At 66.3% G+C, this 20,526-nt stretch overlaps 2 protein-coding genes across 5 annotated transcripts in view; one reads left to right on the plus strand and one right to left on the minus strand.

The window, feature by feature from the left end:
* PTP4A3 (protein tyrosine phosphatase 4A3) overlaps positions 1-7,440 on the plus strand; it is a 14,611-nt gene extending 7,171 nt beyond the window's left edge. For all 4 annotated transcript variants that reach the window (XM_039845935.1, XM_039845933.1, XM_039845934.1 and 1 more), the window contains exons 2-6: positions 347-1,254; positions 3,330-3,422; positions 5,372-5,502; positions 5,801-5,875; positions 6,824-7,440. In XM_039845935.1, the coding sequence (XP_039701869.1) occupies positions 1,150-1,254; positions 3,330-3,422; positions 5,372-5,502; positions 5,801-5,875; positions 6,824-6,941 (522 nt within the window). In that variant the 5' untranslated portion in view covers positions 347-1,149 and the 3' untranslated portion in view covers positions 6,942-7,440. The remainder of the gene's footprint in view (positions 1-346; positions 1,255-3,329; positions 3,423-5,371; positions 5,503-5,800; positions 5,876-6,823) is intronic.
* A 2,767-nt stretch (positions 7,441-10,207) lies between these two features.
* Positions 10,208-20,526, minus strand: part of LOC120588867 (maestro heat-like repeat family member 5) — a 42,329-nt gene continuing 32,010 nt past the window's right edge. Inside the window, exons 19-29 of the mRNA XM_039846213.1 lie at positions 20,408-20,491; positions 20,117-20,298; positions 17,684-17,821; positions 17,197-17,311; positions 16,325-16,468; positions 12,985-13,161; positions 12,275-12,430; positions 11,411-11,533; positions 11,181-11,283; positions 10,855-10,929; positions 10,208-10,509 (exon numbers count right to left, since the gene is read on the minus strand). Coding sequence (XP_039702147.1) covers positions 10,286-10,509; positions 10,855-10,929; positions 11,181-11,283; positions 11,411-11,533; positions 12,275-12,430; positions 12,985-13,161; positions 16,325-16,468; positions 17,197-17,311; positions 17,684-17,821; positions 20,117-20,298; positions 20,408-20,491 — 1,521 coding nt within the window. The 3' untranslated portion in view covers positions 10,208-10,285. The remainder of the gene's footprint in view (positions 10,510-10,854; positions 10,930-11,180; positions 11,284-11,410; positions 11,534-12,274; positions 12,431-12,984; positions 13,162-16,324; positions 16,469-17,196; positions 17,312-17,683; positions 17,822-20,116; positions 20,299-20,407; positions 20,492-20,526) is intronic.

Raw genomic sequence — 20,526 nt, forward strand, 5'->3', positions numbered from 1 at the left:
GTTCAGGTTAGCCTAAGTAGAGAGAGTAGAGAGAGAGAGAGAGAGAGAGAGAGAGAGAGAGAGAGAGAGTAAGGAGTGTGTGTGTGTGTGTGTGTGTGTGTGTGTGAACCTGCCACTCCATGCTGGTGGCTGTCCTGTCACCTCGGGGGGCCCTGGGCTGCCCAGCCGGAGCTGTCCTTCTTTATGCCCCCACATGGGGAAACCGAGTGTCAGGGAGGCCACCCCACAGCAGCAGGCCCGGCACGCATGTGTCCCTCAGCGCAGGGGTCCGGCAGGCTGGCAGCCCGCAGCAGGCGGGGGCTTCCGCTGACCCCTGGTCTGTCCGTTCTCTCCTCTCTGCCTGCAGACGCTGCCTGCTGCTGACCAGCCCGGGGTCCATGGAGAGGGCCTCGAGGGCCGGCTCTGAGTGCTGCCGGACCCAGCATCACCACCACGCCGGCTGCTGAGGGGGCCTCTGCACCTCTGGCCCTCACCATTGCCCTCACCCGCCGATGGCCCCCGCTGCCCGGCCCGGGGCCGCCTGAGCCCCCTGTGCCCCGCCAGGACTCATCCTACCCCGATGGGGTAACGTGACGGAGGCCCGCGTGTCAGAGCTGGCCACCCGCCCGCCCGCCACGTCCGCCACCTGTGACCCCTACCCCAAAGTGGCCCCGTTGGCTTAGTTCAAGTTCGTTTTTCCTTTGGTCCTCGGGGGTTGGGGTCTGCCTTTGAGTGAGGGGCCATTCGCCCATCCAGCGATGCAGAGAGGGCGTCCCCAGGGACAGGCACAGTGCGGGACACAGCCACGGCAGCCGGACTCGCTCCGGGCTTTTTAAGATTTTCTTTGCTGAAAGTTTCGGTGGTTACTTTTATTCTTGCCCCCTTATAATTCTCTGTCTCTGGGAGGCGGGAGCGTGGCCGGGCCGTTCTCCTGCCGGGGGCCGTTCTTCCTCTGCGTTTGGAAAGAGCTCGGTTTTCTATTCTAACTCTTCGTGGCCGGGGCAGCGTCCTCCCCGCTCCCAAGTATTTGCACAATATTTGTGCAGAGTGTGGGGGGCAGGTTTTTTAAAAAGCATTTCCTCTCCTGGACAAGCACATTCTCATTCGCACCGGGTTTGGGGGGCTGGGGTCTCCTCCTGTTGTGCTCCCTGCCCTGTCTTGACGGGAGCCATGGCGCGCATGAACCGGCCAGCCCCCGTGGAGGTGACCCACAAGAACATGCGCTTCCTCATCACGCACAACCCCACCAACGCCACCCTGGGCTCCTTCATCGAGGTGAGCGGGCCGGCAGGGGTCCAACGAGCGTGGCTGCGCTGCCCTCAGCCTCCCGAGGGCTTCGTAGCTGTCACCCCTGTGCTTGGGGGCAAAAATGTCACTGCGGTTGCAGATCCCCGAGGGGGCATGATAGTGTCCTGGGAGCGCAGGGGTGAGGGCTGCGGGGGGTCAGCTGGGTTCCCCGAGGGCCGACATGTGGGCGGGTAGACGCACACTGTGACCGTAGAGGAGGGTTCGGAGCCGGGAGGAGCAGGGAGCATGGCCCGCGGCTGGAGCCGCCCTGAGCCCTTTGCCGGCTGTTTGGCCCCTGCTGTGGCTGAGCGGGACGGAGGAGGGAAGGACCCCAGGTGAGGAGTGGGCGCTGACAGCCCGGAGCCAGGCAGGTGGCAGAGCGGGCGGGGTGGCCAGCACCACGGCCAGCTCCACGGCCCACATCCGCAGGGAGCCCACGCACTCTGGGGGAGGCCTCAGGTCAGAACGGGCTGGGCTGGGGGCTTCAGGGCACTGATGTCTGTGTGAGGAGGGGCTGGGCACGAGTCTGAGCTGGCCATGGGACAGTGACCGGTCTCCTAGCACAGCCTGGAGAGTCAGTGGGCACCTACCTGCTGCTAGTAGCCCCAGCAGACGTGACAGATGTGTCTGCTGAGCCTGCCGCTCTCTCCGTGGCCCGCAGTAGGAGCCTGGCCTCTGTAGAGCTCCTGGCTGTTTGCAGAGCCCCCAGCTGTGTGTAGGGCTGTTTGTGGCCTCAGCTCCTCAGTAACATGGGATAGGCCCCCGCAGGTGCTTGTCATAATTAAGCAGACTTAGGCGTGAGAGGATCCTGAACACTGCATAGAGAGAGGCAGCGGGCACCTTGCCATCAGGGGACCTGCGCCCTGGACACTAACTAAGCCAGGCGCCCTATGGAAGAGGGTTGTACCCCTCACAGCTGAGGCCCTGAGATAATAGCAGAACCTAGGAAGAGACTGAGCCGTACGCTCAGCGTGTGACCAGGATCGGGGCTCAGTGTGTGACCAGGGTCGGGGCTCAGCGTGTGATCAGGTTGGGGCTCAAAAAAGGTGACCAGGATCAGTGCTCATGTGTGACCAGGTCAGGCCTGAGAGGTGACCAGGATCAGGTGACCAGGATCAGGTGCACCAGGGTCAGAGCTCAGGTGACCAGGCCAGTGCAGACCAGGATCAGGCGTGACCAGGGTCAGAGCCTCATGTGTGACCAGGTCAGGGTGCAGTGTGTGACCAGGTCAGGGCGCAACCTGTGACCAGGATGAGGTGTGACCAGGGTCAGGGCCAAGTGCGTAACTGGGGTCAGGGCTTAGGCCTGGGGTGGGTGGCAGCACGCTCTGCTGCAGGCACAGAGGGATCTGCGTGACCCCCACAGCCTCAGAGCCTCTCTGTTCCCAGATTCTCTGTCCTGCCCTCACTGTGTCCGGTGTCCCTGTCGCATGACAGGCAAGGTCCAGCAACTGATTCCTCACCGCTCCCAAAATAGCTGCTGGGAGCAGGTGGGGGGTGTAGCCCCTGCACGTGGCTGGTGGAGGGGAACCCCCAGGCCCCCCCATGTTGGGTATAAATATCCCGGGCCTGGCGGTGAACTGTCTTGACCTTGCCCCCGGCAGCCGGGGCTTTCCGGAGGGCGTGCGAGGCCGGGCGTCTCTGCAGCTCTCCTAGTTCACGCCCACCGAGACCTGCCTCTCCTTGGCCAAGGTCCCCGGCGTGGGGTCTGGATGCGCCCCTTAGTGGACCGCTCATGCTCCCCTGGCCGGGAGGGCTGCTCAGAGTGGGGATCACATACAAGGGCGCATGGGTGGGCTGCCTGAGGACCCGGGAGTTTCGTCTAGAGAATAGGGTCCTCCTGAGTCCTGAGAACCCTCAGGAGAGCTGATGTGCTGGGCGGGCCGAGGCCCAGGTGCCCCAGGGCATTGGGAAAGACGCTTCTGCCTCTGGCGGTCACAGAGCCTGCGTCCACCACGGGCGGCTGGCATTTCTGTCCTGTTGAGTGGGCGCAGCCCTGCCCTGGGGGTCCCCCCCCGAGCCCCGAAGCCCCAGCGCTGCCTCCCCCCTCCTCCCTCCTGCCAGGACCTGAAGAAGTACGGGGCCACCACCGTGGTCCGGGTGTGTGAAGTGACGTACGACAAGGCCCCGCTGGAGAAGGACGGCATCACCGTCGTGGTGAGGGTTGGGTGCCGCGGTGAGGGTCGGGTGCCGCGGTGAGGGTCGGGTGTCGTGGTGAGGGTCGGGTGCCGTGCTGGCTGCTGCTGTGCCGGGGGAGGTGCGGGGGGTCCGCCTGGACGGCGCTGTGGGCAGGCACGTGCCGCCTCGCCGCGTGCTGTCTGCCACGCGGGCACGCGTGGGGACGCGCTGCGAGGAGGCCCAGGCACCGGGCGGCGTTACCTTGGGGAGCCACCTCCTCTCTGCACGGCCTTGTCCCCCCTCTAGAGCGGCCATGCTTGTCCCCGGCCAGCCTGGCCCAGGAGGCAGGAGCACACGCTCCGCCCAGCCCTGGCTCACCAGCCAGGTGCTCCCACGCCAGCTTTGAGAGGGTTCGCTGCTCAGCAAGCCCCCCAGGAGGCCCCGTTGTGGGGAAACTGAGGCCGAGGCCACAGCGGGACTGCGGCAGCGCTGAGACCGCGTGGGGAGTGGCGACACCCTCCAGGAAGGCTCTGCCCTCAGGGCCCAGGTCTCTGATCCTAACAGCCCGGCCTGGCAGGGGCGCGGCCCCGGCCCCCGCTGTGCAGACGGCCCAGGGCGCAGTGGCCGCCCAGGGTCCCCGAGCAGGTGCCGAGCACAGCAGGAGCCCCAGCGGCCCCTCTGTGTCTCAGAGGCCTCATCCTAGTCACTGCTGCCTGTGTTTGGGCCCCTGTTGCTGGGCAGCAGGTGTCACGGGAGGGTGGGCGGCTGCACCTGGCCGCTCCCTGGGGAGGCTGTGGGGAGGGACTCTTGGGGCTGTTTCCTTGGTCCCTGGCCCTGGGGACCTGTGTCCAGGTGGAAGGCGGGTGACTGTGCTGCTGTGTCCCTGTTGGAGGGTCTCATGGCACCGCCTCGAGCAGACCTGCCGTGACTCAGGCTGGAGGCAAGAGGGGCTCCCGCTGTCCCCACCCAGCTCTGCTCGAGACCCGGCCGCCCCAGCGCCAGAGGCTCCCACGGGCAGCTGTAGCTGAGTGTGTAACCTCTGCCCGGCCGTTTGCAGTGGCGGAAAGAGCCCGAGCTTCAGGCTCAGACAGGCCCGGCCCGAACCCCGCCTCTGCCTCTTCCCAGCTGTGACCTTAGGACCACACCTGTGAAGTGCAGGCTCTTGGCAGGACTCAGGGTAAAGCGTGTGCAGAACCTGGTAACACGGAGCCGGTGGCCTCCCTCCCTTCCTGGCTGCTGCGGGTCAGGTGCGAGGCGGCCGGGCAGGCCCGTTCCATCCAGGTGTTGGCGGGGAAGGGGATGAGGCCGGCCCGTGGATATTCAGCCCTGGCGCCAGTGGCATTCTGGAGCAGTCCCTTCTGGCCGTGTGCATCTGCTGCACCAGGACCCGAGGGTGTCCGTCCTCACGCAGCCCCCTGGGGCCCCCACCCCGGGCTCACCTCACCGCTTCCAGGTGCGGGGGGCGGTGGGCAGCGCGGTTGGTTTTCAAAACCAAATGAACCACTGGGAGCATCCGGAAAAGGCCCCAGCTGTGAGCGACCGCGGGATCCAGTCCCCAGGGCCGTGGGGACACTTTCTTCATTCCTCCTCGGTCACCGGGCTGGGGACACGGAGGGGCACGTGTCAGCCACGTTCGTGCACCAGACCCCTGTGTCTGCTGACCCGGAACCTCTCAGGCTGGCGAGGGTCAGGCTGTGGCCCCAGAGTCACCAGGGCCTGATGGGGCGGTGGGGCTCTCACAAGAAAAGGGGAGCATGTTCCAGAAGGTTTCCTGGGGAGAGGACAGGGGAGTGAGCAGGAGAGGGCGACAAGGCGCCTGCCCCTCCCACCCGCCCAGTGACTTCTGCCCCGGGCCCGCCCCTCACCGTCATGGGCTCGCAGGGCCCTCTGTGCCCTGACCTCGTGGGGGCCCATGGGCGGCTGGCCGGGGCCCTGCCTGTCCACCCGCCATCAGGGCGGGCGCCCTCACAGGCGGCTTCCGTCTGCAGGACTGGCCGTTCGATGACGGGGCGCCCCCGCCCGGCAAGGTGGTGGAGGACTGGCTGAGCCTGCTGAAGGCCAAGTTCTGCGAAGACCCTGGCAGCTGCGTGGCCGTCCACTGTGTGGCCGGCCTGGGGCGGTGAGCTGGCGGGCGGGGCGGGGTGCTGAGCCGCAGATAGGGGTGCTGAGCCGCGTCCCGCGTGACCTTCCAGAGGCTTCCCAGTCGCGGGCCTCCCACGGCCTTGCAGGGAGGGAGTCCTTGCTCACGGCCGACCCCACGCCCTCCTGCTGTGTGCGACTTTGCGCTGGGGCTGGAGGGCGCTGGGCAGGGGGTGGGGGGGCCTGGGCAGCCTTCCAGCTTCAGCAGGAGGCTGGTTGGGGCGGGGCGGGGCGGGGTGCGGCAGCTTGGGCAACCCGGCCCCCCTGTCCGCCCCCAGGGCTCCTGTCCTCGTGGCGCTGGCCCTCATCGAGAGTGGGATGAAGTACGAAGACGCCATCCAGTTCATCCGACAGTGAGTGGCTGGCCGGCGGGGGCGGGGGCGCTCGGTGAGCTCTTGGGAGTCTGGGTTTAAGGGGGCTCCCCTCGCCAGCAGGCGCTCCTGACTTCTGGGCTGGGGTGTCCTCTGAGGTGTCCCATGCAGCCTCCTGAGTGGCACCAACTCACCCTCCAGGCCGCAGGGGCCCTGAGTGAGGAGGTGCCTGTGTGTGGCCAGCTCCCGGGGGCGGGGGGTGCAGTGAGGGGCAGCCGGGGCGAAGGCCAAGCTGGTCCCGCCTCCGGGGCCCCTGGTCCCCTCAGCCCCAGGCCCCGTGAGCCAGGACAGGCCCCACCCGCAGCGACTGAGACCCACACGGGCTCCCCCTTGTTCCCGTCACCTGTCAGCGGGAGCAGTCTGACCTCCGGCTTTGCCGAAAAGTGACGGTGGAGTCACGCTGTGGTCCTCGAAGCTCTGCCTGGCGGACGCACGTGTCTCTCGTGTTCACATCTCATTGGCCGCGCCGGGGGTCATGGGCGGGGGGAACGGGCGACCTCCAGAAGCACTTGGTGGGCAGCCCTGGGTAACCCCCCACCTGCTGCCCGAGGTCCTCCCCGCCCTCTTCCCTCCCCCCAAGACAGCACATATGCCCAGGCTTTACCCGTGGCCTCAGTGTGGGGGGCACCAGGTAAACATGGGGGCCGAGGGAGCATGGGGACCATGGGCGTAGGAGATCGGGGAGCCAGCCTGGAGGAGGCGGTAGCCAGGTGCATTGAAGGGCAGCAGGGGTGACAGCAGGTGACTAGGACAGGTGATCCGGCAGTAGGGACAGCTCAGGCAGAGGTCCGGAGGTAGGAAGGGCTCTGGTGGCCATGAGGACCCACCCACTCCGGCCCCACTGGACTCTTGGGCCTCTGGCTCCCTGGGGCAGGGCGGGTGGCCCAGCCTGGGTCCCGCCCGATCCCTACCCACGTCCTGTCTTTGCAGGAAGCGACGTGGAGCCATCAACAGTAAACAGCTCATGTACCTGGAAAAATACCGGCCCAGACAGAGACTGCGTTTCAAAGAGCCACACACGCACAAAACGAAGTGCTGTGTCATGTAGCTCGGACCTCAGCGGCCTGGGGCCCCGGGGTGGCCCGGCTGCCCGCCCCGCCCGGCAGGGGCTCCGGGGCCTCAGTGCCTCCGCCTGGCCTTTCTCCCGACCCCGCCGTGCGCCCGCCTCCAGGGCTCCGGCCCCGCCCGTGTGTGCTCTGCTGTCCCTCTGTGTCCCCGTGTCTCTGCCCGTCTTGCTACTTCTCAGCTCCATCCTTCCCTTTGTCTCCATGTCCCACGTCTCTCTGTGTGTCCTGTGTGTCTGTCTTTCTGTCTCTCTGAGGCTGGGTCGGGGGTCCCTCTCCCTGGCCTTCCCTGTCGCCCTCCCTAGCCACCCCCTGGCAGCTGTCCTCTCTGGCCGTTTGTCAAGGGGACGGGTGTGCTTTTTAACCACTGGGCCCAGCCCCTCCTCCCCTCGCCCCGACCTGCGCTCAGCACCTTAAGTTACTGTGTCTGGGGCCGGTCAGATGTCCTGGACACGCGAAGGCAATAAAACAGGACCCTGTGGCTGTGTGTGCTCGCAGAGTGGGGTGCAACGCCCTGGGTCAGGGCAGCTGGGAGCCTGGTCTGGTGGCCTTGGGATGGTGGGCGGGGCCCAGGGAGGCTGCTACCCAGGACCGGCTGCAGCTGCTGGGCCTGGCTGCCCTGGGGCTCCCCCTGGTGTCCGTGGCGGGTGCCTGCGCTCCCTGGCTGAAGGGTGGGGTGTTCGATTCAGCAGAGCCGGTCGCCCCTCCAGCAGCGGTGTTGATGTTTCGGGGGCTGGTGAAGGTGAAGCCGGATCACCAGCGCTGCCCCGCTGCAGGATGGGTGGGGTTCACTCGGTAACTTCTTGAGGCCTTGTGTCCGGCAGGGCGGCCGCCTATCCTGCCCCCACTGGGTGTTCTTAGCCTTAGAGGACCAGAGATGGGAGCAGGCGCTGGTGGCCGACGGCTTCGGATGGGGGTACGCGCCCTCCCATCAGCCCAGGGCAGGGCCAGGCGGCCAGAGGGGCAGAGGGTGATCGCGGGCACCCGCGGGGGAGGGGGCCTGAGTGCGTGTGAGGCGCCTGGCCTGCCTGAGGGCGTGGATTGCCTGCTCCGTGCTCCTGGGTGCCGGTCTCACAGAGCTTGGGGTGGTCCTCCCACGGCGGAGGAGAAGGTGCCTGAGGACGTGGGCACAGCTGGGCGGAGGGGTCCAGGGCTGGCCCGGCAGGCTGGGGCAGAGAGGCTGTGGTGGTCTGCCGCAGGCCACTGCCACCTGGGCATTGTCACCCCGCTTCGGACACCACTCAGAGGTCTTTCCTGACCTCTTCCCTCCGAGTTGCTGCGACCTACTGGCTGTCGTAGGAACTGCGGCCGCGGGCTGTGGTCAAGGCCACTTCCCGGCTGCCCGGCGGTGCCCCCTGCATCCCACTGGACACCCTACACCTGTTCTGGGACAGAGGCCCACCCCGCTCTTCCCAGGGGACGGGGCGGGCCCAGGAAGGGCGACCTCGTGCCCAGGGTGCATGGCGAGGCCGTCGCAGACTCTTGTCCCCTGGGGGCAGGACCCCCAACCTGGGCTCATTCAGCTCTTGCTTAAAGGGCGGAGGCCCTGGGGTGGCTGGTGGGCTGTCCCTTGCTGGGGGCCCTGGGTGGGTCACCAGCAGAGACATGGGCCGGTCTCTGTCACTTGGCTTGCTGTGGCCGGCCTGGCAGTGAACTGTCACCACTGGTGGCCTTAATGAGGCGGCTCCTGGGAGCCTGGCCGCCCTCCCGGCAAGACTCGGGCCTCTCCCCACTGGCCGACTCAGGCCCCCTGAGTCTCAGGTTTCCTGAGGGTCTTGTCCAGTCACTGTCGGCTCCAAGAACCCACCCAGCTCCAAGCTTTGACTAAAGCAGACTTTCTGGAGGGAGAGTGAATGGGGCAGTGAGGAGGCGGCCTGGCTGCCCACTGCCCAGGGGCCACCAGGGGGCCGCTGACGGGTGAGACCAAGGACCCCCCTTTAAGGGGAGATGGCGCCCCCACCCAGACTACACCACCAGGCTGGACCGAGGGACTCTCCTCCTGAGCCCCTTGGTCCCCAAGGAGCTCACCCCCGCCAGGAGCTCGAGCAGAGAGAGATGGGTGGGTGCCCATGGAGGTCCATGGTGGGGATGGGGCGCTGTGAAGAGGCGGGGCCCCCCACAGCCCCCCAGAGACGGACGGACAGGTGAGACGGGGGCCGCGGGCCGGCCGGCGCTGGGCTCCTGGTGGAGGAGGGGCCGTCGGCTCAGGCAGGTGGTGGTTCCCCGCTTCCCCGGACACGTCGGCGGACACAAGCGGACGGCGTGTGCTCCGTGAAGAGCGCTGTATTTTTCAACCCGCCATCCGAGTTTTGGGACCTCCCCGTGCAGCCTCAGCCCTGCCCCAAGGGGCTCACAGTCTGTGGGTGGGGGGGACAGGCCAGAGTTTGTCTAGCAGGGGCTGATGAGGGGCTGGGGTGGGGGGCATGCCGGCCAGTCCCGAGGAGGCGGGTGAGGTGGGGGGTGCTCGGGGGAAGCGGTGGCCTGGGTCGGGGTGTAGAGGGGTCGGTGTGGGCTGTGGAGACAGAGGGCGGGAGCACGGGCTGCTGGAGGGGCAGCCGGCTGCTCGGGCCCTGGGAGGACAGCCTGGGGGCGAGGCAGGGCCCGCCGGCTGTTCGGCTGTTCACTGTGGGACAACCAAGGCTGAGGGGGAAGGACCGGCTGAAGGTCAGGTGGGTCTCCCAGTGGCTCCTAGGGAGTCGGGGACCCTGCCAGGAAGGACATCCTCTGGACTTGGCCAGCCCTCCGAGGGGCCTCCAGAGGGTCCGACTGCATTTTACAGATGACACAGCTGAGGCTGCCCAGCTCTTCCAGGAGGGGCAGGCTGCCGGGGAAGTCTGGCTTGGCCCTGGCTGGTTCTGCTGCCACCCCAGGTGCCAGCCCTGACTGCACTCAGGAGGATGGGGGCCAGGGTGGAGGGAGACTTCGGGTCCCCTGGGTGGAGGGAGACCGGTTAAGGGACCCCTTCCTCAACGTCAGTCCCTCGGTGCCTATGGAGGCCATGGGGACACCTTGGCGAATGTCTCCGTTCAGCTGTGAGCCCCAGGGCCAAGGCTGCCCCTGCGGTGCCCAGGACAGTGGCAGGCTGTGGCTTGGGCTCCGGTCAAGTGCAGTCACCTGATCTCCACTAGTGGAGGAGCTGTCATTTGCAGGGTCCTGCACAGACTTGACAGTTTGTGTCTGGGGGACCTGGCTTGCCCTGTCCCACACCCCAGGCCTGGCACTATCCCCTAGTCCTTCCTGCCAGGGTCTCTGGGGCTGGCCTTGGTTTCCTGGAGGCCCACAGGAGCGTGGGCAGGGAGCCAAAAGGTGTAAAGATTCTTTGTTGAATCTAGATCTTTCTTTCAAATGGAAAAATGTTATGCAACCGAGCTCTGTGCAGACGGGGCGGGGCTGAGCATGCGGTGGGCCCTGGGGAAGAGTTGGGGAGATGGCACGTGAGGGGGGATGGCGGGAGGCCACTTCGGTCTGCCACCACCTCCTGAAGGAAGGACAGCTGCCTGGCGGCGAACTCCGGCATGCCGGGCTCTGGGCCTTTTCTGAGATCTTCGAAAGCTCCAGGAGAGGAGGGGCCGGTCAGGGTGACCCCACAGCCATCCGCGTGGAGCGGGGCCGTGGGGGACACACTCCCTGGGGGTAGCCCCTCATTCCAGCCCGAGGTCGAGTGGGGGTGGCAGGACAGGCTGGCCCCACCTCCTGCTACTTCCGGGCCCAGGGGAAGGGGTGGGAAGGTGGGGGTGGCAGTGCTTCCTGTCCCCAAGCCGCCCAGCCCTGGCCCCTCACGCCTGGGAGCCCTCCCAGAGCCGGACTTAATTAAGCTCCAGGCAGAGTGGGTGAGCCCCCTCACAGGGGGTGGGGTGGGGGGCACAGACAGGGGTGGGGTGGGGGTGAGCTGCTTACTTCTCAGCAGCAGCTTTGTGTCCGAGTCATTTAGTGTCTGGGATGCGGCCCGGGGGTGGTAGCAGAGGGTGTAACCTGCGCAACAGATGGAGGGGCACGCTGGCCACGGGACAGGGCCCGTCTCCTTCTAGGGGCTCAGACCCACTGTGCTCCTCCAAGGACCCCTCACCCATCACTTATCTTCTCTTGCAAGTGGGCCCCGAGCTCCAGATGCAGCGGTGTGGCAGGTGCCAGGTGGGTGGGCCAGGGCCAGGGAGGGTCAGGGTGCTCGGGGGGCAGGCCCGGGGGGTCCCCAAGTCCCACCATCCCCAGTCACCCCCGGTCACCTATGAAGAGTGCTGCCCAGGTCTTGATGTGGTGCTGGCAGCTGTGCAGGCAGCTGAGGGCCTGTGCGAAGTGGATGCTGAACTCCTCCTGGCTGCTGGACATCTGGCCGGAGGACAGCATGCCTGTCACACGCTGCGGCCAGGGGGACGGGCCCTGCAGAGGCCGTGGACCGGCTCCTGCCTCGCCTTCCCAGCTGCAGCCCAGTGTCCCCCGGCCCCAGGCCCCTCACCAGGCAGGCCCAGAGGAAGTGGCGGGCGCTGAGGCCCCGCTCCCACGCCAGTGAGGAGAAGAGGGTGTGTCGCAGCCTCCATCCGAGCAGCTCCGCGCAGCGGTAGTAGGCGAACTTGGCCTGCTGTGGGGACAGCGTGGGGGGCGCCGCTGAGCGGGAGGCCCCAGGCCGGCTTCGGGAAGGGTCTGATTGGCGTGGCCTGTCCCTCCCGGGCTCCCCAGCTCCTTCCCATCTGCCCGACTCTCCTGGCTGCACTGCGAACCCCCGTGACTCCTGCTCTTTGGCTCCCCGGGGAAGGCCCTGGGGAAGCCCCTGGGGAAGCCCCGTGCTCCGTGCAGCACCACGGCCGGGCCGGACTGCAGGCGGCTCTCCGTTTGTCTTGGAACTGGCCTCTTATTGTCCATTTCCCCAGTGGCCGGGAACCCTGAGGAGGCCGAGCTGTGTCTTAATGGTCTGGGAGTGGCACATGCGCCGGCACACAGTAGGGCTGGCACACAGTAGGGCTTGATCCACATTCCAACAGATTTAACAAACAACCTGAGCCTCCAACAGACGTGAGGCGCCGGGGACACCGCAGTGAGCAGAACAGGCTGGGTCCTGCCCGCACAGATGGCACAGCTGCACGTCTGCCCGTGCGTGCACACGGGGCGGGCCGGAGATCGTGTGCTCGTGTGTGTGTGCGCGTGTGTGCGTATGCACGCGGAGAGGCAGGCAGACTGTGAGGAGGGAAGCCTACATAGGAGCCAAACCTGCTACCCCGGGGGTAGCCCTGCTGCTGCCGCAGACCCCCCCGCAGCCCGCCCACCCCGGCCGCCTGCGGGTCCCCGGCCCCAGCAAGGCAAAGGCCCAACAGCAGGCACTGACTGTGACGACGGCCGGACAGCGGTCCTTCAGGTGCAGGAGCAGCGGCACCATGCTCTGCTGCACCTGCGTCTTCAGGCTCCTCGGCTCCCTGCCTGCCATCGCTGCCACCAGGTCCCCAAATAGTGCCATGGCCGCCGCCCGGATCCCGTCTCTTTCCTGCAAGGCAGAAGCTGAGAGCCGCAGCCCAACCTGCCCAGGGGTCCCCACTCCACCCGACCTGGGACCCCATGCCGCATGTGGGGATGGGCTCCACTCCCTCGGCCGGACGCTTTCTCCCTGGCTCGGGCTCCCAGGGCAGGGCGGTGTTACCCACTTCGGACAGGGCACCTGGGGTGGGTCCCAGTCACCCTCAAGGACCTAAATCATCGCTCTCTCACATCGACGGGCCAAGTGTCACATGCGTAGTTGGGGGCAGGACTTGTCCCCTGGTTTTCCGGCGAGGGAGAAACAGTCCCGTGAGCTCTCAGACCCGGCGGGAAGGTGAGGACCCGCTGGGCTGGACACAGCGCTGGGACTGCCTCAGCCACGTGGCGGGCGGCTGAATGCTACTTGGCAGCCAATCGGGGGCCAGTCCACTTGCGCGGGGCACACTCAGGCAGCTCCCCTGGGCCTCCGCCTCCCCGCCTCACAGGTCCTCCCTGTCTTTGAGGGGGGTGGTCCAGGCGGGGCTCGAGGAGGGGTTGCCCCACCCCAGCCCGGGGCACACTCACGTCCTCAAAGAAGGAGCGGGAGTTGATGGCGATGCTGAGGCTCTGGGCGCCCACACTGTGCACGCCCAGGCGGTGCAGCGTGTCCGACACAGTGCCCATGAGGCGCACCACCACCGGCTCGCTGCTCCGGAAGAAGCCGTCCAGGAAAGGGGGCAGTTGTCGGCACAGCAGGCTTCCCTGGGGGCGGTGGCTGCGGTGGGACAGGGCGCGGGGACCGGCTGCCCTGTCCCCCCTAGACCCCCATCCGCCTGGGCACCTGCACGGCCCCCGCCCGCTGGGCCCCGCCCAGGCTGCGTGCTCTGGACAGCGCTCTCCCCTCTGAGCCCGGGGCTCCCCGGGCTTCAGGCAGTATTAACCCCACGCCAGCAGGTTCCCCGGTCCCTCCTTCTCCTGTCCCCGTGCCGGCCCGGAGGCCCCTCGCCAAGTCCCGGAGACCACCACTCTCCTCCTCCACTCTGCCCTGCTGCCCCCCGTTTCCTGGCCTCCCCATGGGTCAGAGGAGGCTGGCGGGGCTGGACAACACAAGCTGGTCAGCTGCACGTACTCGGGTCACCAGCTTCCCACGTCGCCGGGAGTTCCGTGTGCCAGTGGTGGCTCCAACCCTCCTAGGTCGCAGTGACCAGTGTCCATTTTTACACCACTTTAAAACCTGAATCTGTTTGGGGCCAGTGTTGTCTGTTCCACGTGTGTGTAGTGGGTTCATGAACCGTCGGGAGGCAGCGTTGGTGGATGGATGCTTCCTGCCATCTGGGCCCTTGTCAACGACTTGCGCGCAAAGCAGTGACGTCGTACAATGTTAAACAACTTTCAGGCGACTTCGTTGGCTTCCTACGCTGGCTCCGGTGGGTTTTACAGCATTGAATTCTTTTCCAGCCAGTGAATCATTTAACAGCAACACACACCTTCTGAGCGCCTACTGGGTGCGGCCAGCAGTGGACGCGGCCCCAGAATGGAATTCTAACGGGAAGGACCAGAAAATAAACAGCGCACACAACACGGAGTGTGTCGGAGGTGCGGAGTGACGGAAGGTTAAGCCGGGGCGGCGGGCCGGCCGCAGGCGGCCCGGGTGGTTGTTGAAAAACACTAAGTAAGTAAGATCAGAAGAAGTGTCACCGAGGAGGTGACAGCTGAGCGAATTCTTACGAAGACATGCTGGAAGCGTTCCAGCGGAGGGAGCGGCGTGCACAAAGGCCCCGGGCAGGAGGGCACCTGCCCTGTTTGTGGGCAGAGGAGACGGATCACGGGAGTCCGCTGGCTCGGGGTGAGGACCGTTGTCAAGGAGAAAGGGACCAGGCGGGGTTGCGACGAGTGGCCTTGCAGGAGGAACCTGGCGGCTTCAGTGGGGGCAGCAGGGAAGTGGGAGGAGGGGTTGGCTGCTGGCTGCACGGTGGGATTTCGGTGCCTGGACAGCCCGAGTTTGAGGCTGGAGCGGCTGGATGGGTGGCGTCCCCATCAAGGCGTGTGGGGGCTGCAGGAGAAGCCGTGGGGTGGGGAGGGGTCGGGTGTGAGATGCCGGCAGAGGTCCCAGCAGTTAGAGTCCAGGCAGGAGCACAGGTCCGGGGCGGGGATGGAGCGGTGGGCGCGACTGGCCAGCGGTCGGCTTCAGAGGGGGAGACCAGCTTGGGAGCGAGTGTGGACAGAGGACAGGAGGGAGGGCGTCCCGGGGGAGACCCAGCGCTCGCGGCCAGGAGCGGGGAGACCAGCGCAGGCGAGGAAGCACCATCGCCATGCGGGAGGAAAACGGAGCGGGGCGTCCTGGGCCCGTGGACAGAGAGGTCGCCCAGTCACGTGTGCCGAGCGGTCCAGTGAGATGGGCATTGGGTGACGATGGGGGAGGTTATAGGCGACCGGGACGACAGTGGCTTCAGGCTGGTGGGGGGGGGTGGCTGCCAGCTGGGGCGCCGTGCGCCTCGCTCGATGGCTGCATCAACCTTGCTCTTGGTCGAGTGTTTCGGTCACACGCGTGCATCACGCTGACAGCGTCTTCATGAAGCACGATGCACTTTCCAGCACCATTCCTGGAAACGGTGTCCAGGCCGTCAATGTGCTTGTCACTTGACAGTGGGGAGCAGAGACTATGGACTGGCTGTGCGGACCCCTCCCTCGGGGGGAGCAGCAGGGTTGGGCAGCACCGGCCCCTGGACAGCACCCCGCTTCCTCAGCAGGATGACCCCTCCTGTAGCCAGGTGCAGGGGGCCCAGAAAGAGATGCATCTCCCAGCCTTCGTGCACACAGGCGTGACCCCTTGGCCAATGGGACTGGAGCAGAAGCCAGCACAGGCTGTGGGGTGCGCCCAGGCCCTTCCGGCAGGTGAGGGTGGCACCCAGGGTGGGCGAAATGGAGGAGGGGGAGCCTGTCCCCCGTGACTGCCGGGCGGGATGGCCCGTGGTGGGAGAGGAGCTCGCTTCTGTCCCGTTTAGGCTGCGGTGATTAGCTTGTGTCTTCTGCGCGTAGCTACGCTCTGGCCTGCGAACACACGTGCCCCGGCCAGTGCGATTTGTTTGATGGTGGACGCAGGCGGCTGGGAGCTGCAGACCAGTGAGGGGAGACATCCAGGGGGCCGTGTGTTCGTGCGTCCTGGCAGAGGGTGCCTCTCTGTGTCTGGGCGGTGACGGTGGACCCTCCCTCAGCCCGGTGGCCTGCCGAGGCTGCAGGCCCACAGCCTACTTGGGAGCCGCCCCCCTTCCCCAGCCTACCACATGAGGCGGGAACTAGCATCCTACCCCTCCATTTCACAGGTGTGGACACTGAGGCCAGAGAGCTGGTGGGTGCTGCAGAGTGGACTGGATGGGGTGGCCTGCAGGTGCAGCACCTGGGCAGTGAGCCGTCCCGCGGACCCCGGGACCCGCCACGGGGCTGACGGCAGGAATTCCGGGGCCTGAATTAGGGGGTGCCCAAGGGGCCCGCCGCCTCCCCTGCTGCTGCCCCCAGCTGTGCCCTGTGGGCTGTGGGCTGTCACGGCACTGGGTGCACTCAGAAGGGAAGGGAGATGAGGGGCCAGCAGCGGTCAGCGGACCCTTCCCTATGATTCTTGGGGGAGGTGTCCTCTGTGGGCCAGCTGTGGGGTGCCGCCCAGCGGGCTCCTCCTAGGCACCCGGTGGTCTGCAACCACATCTGTCCCTTTCTGGGGCACGGAGGAGATGGCGACAGAGGTCGTCACCTGTCCCGCAGCCCTGTCAAGAGGTTGCTCAGCCCCGTTCTACAGATAGGAAACTGAGGCCCAGAGAGTGTGTGTGTCCCCAGCCACAGGGCTGGGAGGGACAGAGTGGGGGTACAGAGTGGGCCTCGTCTGCACCCCGAGCCCCAGCCATTTGTGTGCCCGCCGTGGGGCCCCCCTTACCTTCTCCGGGTGGAAGAGGATGTTCCCCAGGCCCTGTAGGCCCAGCACTCGGACCTCGGGGCTGCAGTCCCTCAGGCTCCGCGCCAGCACGGTCAGGGCGGCCTGCTCTGGGAGCACGCCCAGGAGGGCGGGGCTGTAGAGGAACTGGGTGACCCCAGGGGCAGGCAGGTCAGCCTGGCACCCTCTCGCAGGAGCGGGGCTCCAGGACCAGCGTCTGGCAGGGGTTCTGGAGTGGGGGGTGGTTGGCCAGCACCCTCTGGGTATCTTAGCATTTGAAACCCACCTCCAAGCTGGTTTGACCCTTCAGTGTACGGCCGGGGAAACCGAGGCTCAGAAGCGGAAAGGGTCTTGCCTGAGACTACACGGCAAGGCTGGGGCCAAAGTCCATCATCGACCTGGCTCTTAGGGCCCCTTGGGACAGAGGCCCGTGGTGGGTGGCCCAGACCTTCCTGCTGGTGGCCTGGGAGCGGCACCATCTGGGTTTCTCCCTACTGATGTTCATTATGGAAATGACACAGGTCCCTGACCCCTGCCCCATGCACATGGCGGCAAGGCCTGCCTGTTCCTGCCTGCTCCTGCCACGGCCTTCCAGCCTCACTGTCGGGGGTGGGAGGGAGGAAGGGCTGAGATGCAGCCAGGGGAGCCTGACCTACAGCCAGCACCCTTAGTCCCGCAGGCCACGGGCTGGCGGGGAGGGGCTGTGGGGGCCGAGAGGTGGGAGACCCAGCCAGGAGCCCTGGGGTGGGGAGGAGGGGTGGAGGGGTCAGGCTGAGATCCTGGTGTGGGTGGGTCCTGATGGGGCGCTGAGGCAGCTGGAGAAGGGGTTCGGGTGGGCTCCGAGGGGCCCCCTGCCCTGCCCCACCCCGCCCTACCTCGTTGAGGATGAGCATGGCCACCTTCCTCGCTCGCACCTCCTGGCTCTGCAGGGCGGGCAGCAGCTGGCGGGTCACTGCCTCGATCTGCCGACAGCGGTTATGCACCATGGCCCTGGGGCGCGGGGCCAAGGGCGGGTCAGGGCCCGGCTCGCAGGAAAGCCCTGTGCCCGCCCTCCGGGCACCACCGACCCTGCTGGGACTAGGTGGCTGGAGGCGTCACCAAGTGTGTGTGGCACCATCTCTTAGAGCAAGGTCTCGCTCCCTCTGCACCCACTGGGTGCCAGGCCTGGGGCGCACACGGGAGACAGGAGCAGGCACAGCCCTTGTCCTCTAGGTGGCCTCGGGCTGGTAGGGCCTGGGGGAGACACCTGCATCCCTGTCCCTGTGGCTCAGGGGAGCCCATACACCCAGCCTCTGGAGCAAGCCCCGCCCCTGCCTGGCCCCGCCCCTGCCTGGCCCCGCCCCTGCCCGGCCCCGCCCCTACCTGGCGAGGAGGCCCACGCCCTGCGGGTAGGTGTGGATGGTGGTGAAGAGGTCCCAGGAGCCCCGCAGCTCCAAGTGGGCAAAGTCCTGCCAGTGCCCCGTGGTGGACACCAGGCTCTTCAGTGCCTCCAGAGACGTGCTGTTGGGGAGCAGAGCAGGTCGGGGGCCAGTCCTGGCCCCGGTAGGGTGCCCTGCCACCCAGGTCAGTCCCTTCCTTGTTAACAGAAACGGTTGCGTTTCCCGAGTCACGGGGTGGACTGGGTCCTGGCCGAGCCTCGCGGGACGGTGTCCTTTAAATGTCGGGTAAGTGTACAGAGCGGGCAGGACGAGGGGTAAGAGGTGGCGAGCGGGGTGTGGCTGGCATCACGGGAGCCCGGAGAAGGGTCCCTCTGCGGCATCTGACAGCCCTCCGCCCTCAGAGGTCACGGAGAAGCCCGGCCCCACCGCCACGCGCTGTGCCAGAGAGAGTGCCTGCGTCACGTGTGGCGGCTCGGCCAGGCGCCCCTCCAGGAGACTCCCCTGCGGTGGCCCAGAGACCCTCTACTGCCACACCCCTGGGAGAGGACGAAGCAGCCCGGGCAGGTTATGTGTCCTGTCCTGGTCCCATGGCCTGGCCTGGGACGGCCGAAGTGGAGTGGAACCCGAACCCCCCGCCCCGCATGTCGTGGCCACAGGCCGGGGGCTGCCAAAGGCTCTGCGGGAAGACACGGGCGGAGGGCCCAGGAATGCAGGCCCGGGAAGAGCAGGGCCAGCCCCCCTCTGTGCCCTCCCCACCCCTGCACTGCCCGGAAGGAGGCTGTCAGCGCTGACCGGGCACGTTCTGAGATTTGCAAAACCAAGTGTCAAAGGATGGAACGCCACACCGTGAACGTCCCCAGTGGTGCCAACTCAAGTGCCAGCTGGTCTGTCATCTCGCCCCAAGCCATGCCACTAAAACGAGCAGCCTTTCCCAGGTCACTGGTCTCAGCCACAGTGATGACGGTTCCAGGAGAAGGGGACTCTGGGACAGAGAGGCATTTCGTTCCGTAATGATGCTGGGGAGCTCCTGGTTTCACAATCGCCTGTCCTGCAGCCACACCGGAGCTTCCAGAAAGACAGCGTCCGGCTGACCGGGGCATCCTCAGGACTGTGGTGGTGGGGGGGCGTGGGAGCGGGGGGCGTGGGGCGGCCCGCCTGCATCAGGTGGCAGAAGCAGAGACCGTGGCATCTATCTCTTACCCTCCTCCGTTCTGGGAGGAGGACGTTTTATTAGCTTATTAGGGAAGATTCATGCATTTTGCACGGTTGATTTGAATAAAAACGGAACTTTATGCACATTCGAATTCGGAAATAATATGAAAAGCGACATTTCTTTTCGGTGGCGCGCCTTGGGGAAAGCTGTTAAAACTGACAAACTGCGTGAAGCACATCATAATACAAACAAATGGAAGGAGCTAGGCCCCCGCGGTCTGCAAGACCCGCTCCCTGGATTTCTCAAGACAGGCCTGGTGCAGAGCGAAGACGGGGCCGCCAGCCCGAACCGCCACCGTCAGCGGTGGTACGTGACCCTCCCACGCAGGTCTCGTCCGAGCCGTCACACGAGCGGAGGCCGGCGACCGCCCATGACATCAGCACAAAAATGTCCTGGGGTCCAGTGGAGTGCGCGGGAGACCGGAAAGGCATCTGCCTCAGGGGCTTGGCAGTGGCCAGGTGGATGCCCCTGCTGTGCCCAGCGACACACGGACATCCCGTGGGGCCCAGGCGAAGCCTCTGGCTTCGTGGAGGACACATCCATCTCGCAGAGCCCCCGTAAGGGCTGCCCTCAGGGAAGGCGTGGCATACGGGGCAGGAGCTGTCCCATGGCGTCCCCGTGTGCCGGTCGAGTCTCTGCTGCCCAGTGCCTTTGGGACACGCACCTGCTCTCAGTGCTTTTCGCTGCTGCGCTGGCCACAGATAGGGTTTGGGGGGTTGAATCGAGTCCCCCAAAAAGCTATGTCGAAGCCCTGACCCTCGTCCCTGGGAAGGCAGCATCATGTGCCCTAATCCCCAGTCCCTGGGGATGGGGTGTCATTGGGAAATAGGGTCTTTGGAGAGGGAATCTAGTTAGGGTGAGGCCACTAGGGGGGGCCTAATCCCTCGTGGTGTCATTGTAAGAAGAGGGACGGCGACGTGAGGACACACAGGGAGAAAGCCACGTGGCCATGGAGGCAGAGGCTGGACTGATGCGTGTACAAGCTGGGGAACACCAGGGATGGCCGGGAGCCCCCAGAAGCTGGAGGGGGCAGGCAGGGTCCACCCCCACGGGTTGCACGGGGAGCACGGCCCTGAGGCCACCTTGACCTGGGACTTCTAGTCTCTGGAACTGTGAGAACGTAAGTGTGCGTTGCCTTAAGCCGCCGGAGTGTGGTGCTTAGTTACTCAGCCCTAGGAAGCGGCTTCCAGGGTGTGGCCTTACCTCTGGGGGCTGGGCGTGGCCGCCCCCTGGGCCTCCTGGCCCACCCGGGGACCCTCGGGCAGGTTCAGCTCCAGGATGTAGAGTATCTGGGTGAGGAGGGCCAGCAGGAGCTGGGGGTAGGCCTCCTGCACGGCCTCCTTGAACTCTCGGGCGAACTGCAGCTCGTGCAGCGTGTTCATGGCCTGTTGGGGTGGCAGGGGATGCTGAGGCCCCCGAGCCCTGCAGCCTGGGGGCCAGGGACCAGCCGTCCAGCAAAGCCTGTGTCGGCCGCGCCTCCCCCTCCCTGCTCACAGCCTCCGGGACCAGGGCCCGGAGACGCCCCTCCCTCCCTCGGGCCTGGCTCTGTCCATTCACACTGGTACTTGCATCCGAGGCCTGAAGGGGTATTCGGTCAGAAAGTCCTCAGGGTG

This window comes from Pteropus medius, unplaced genomic scaffold (genome assembly GCF_902729225.1).
Source record: "Pteropus medius unplaced genomic scaffold, Ma_sr-lr_union100, whole genome shotgun sequence".
Lineage (NCBI taxonomy): Eukaryota > Metazoa > Chordata > Mammalia > Chiroptera > Pteropodidae > Pteropus > Pteropus medius.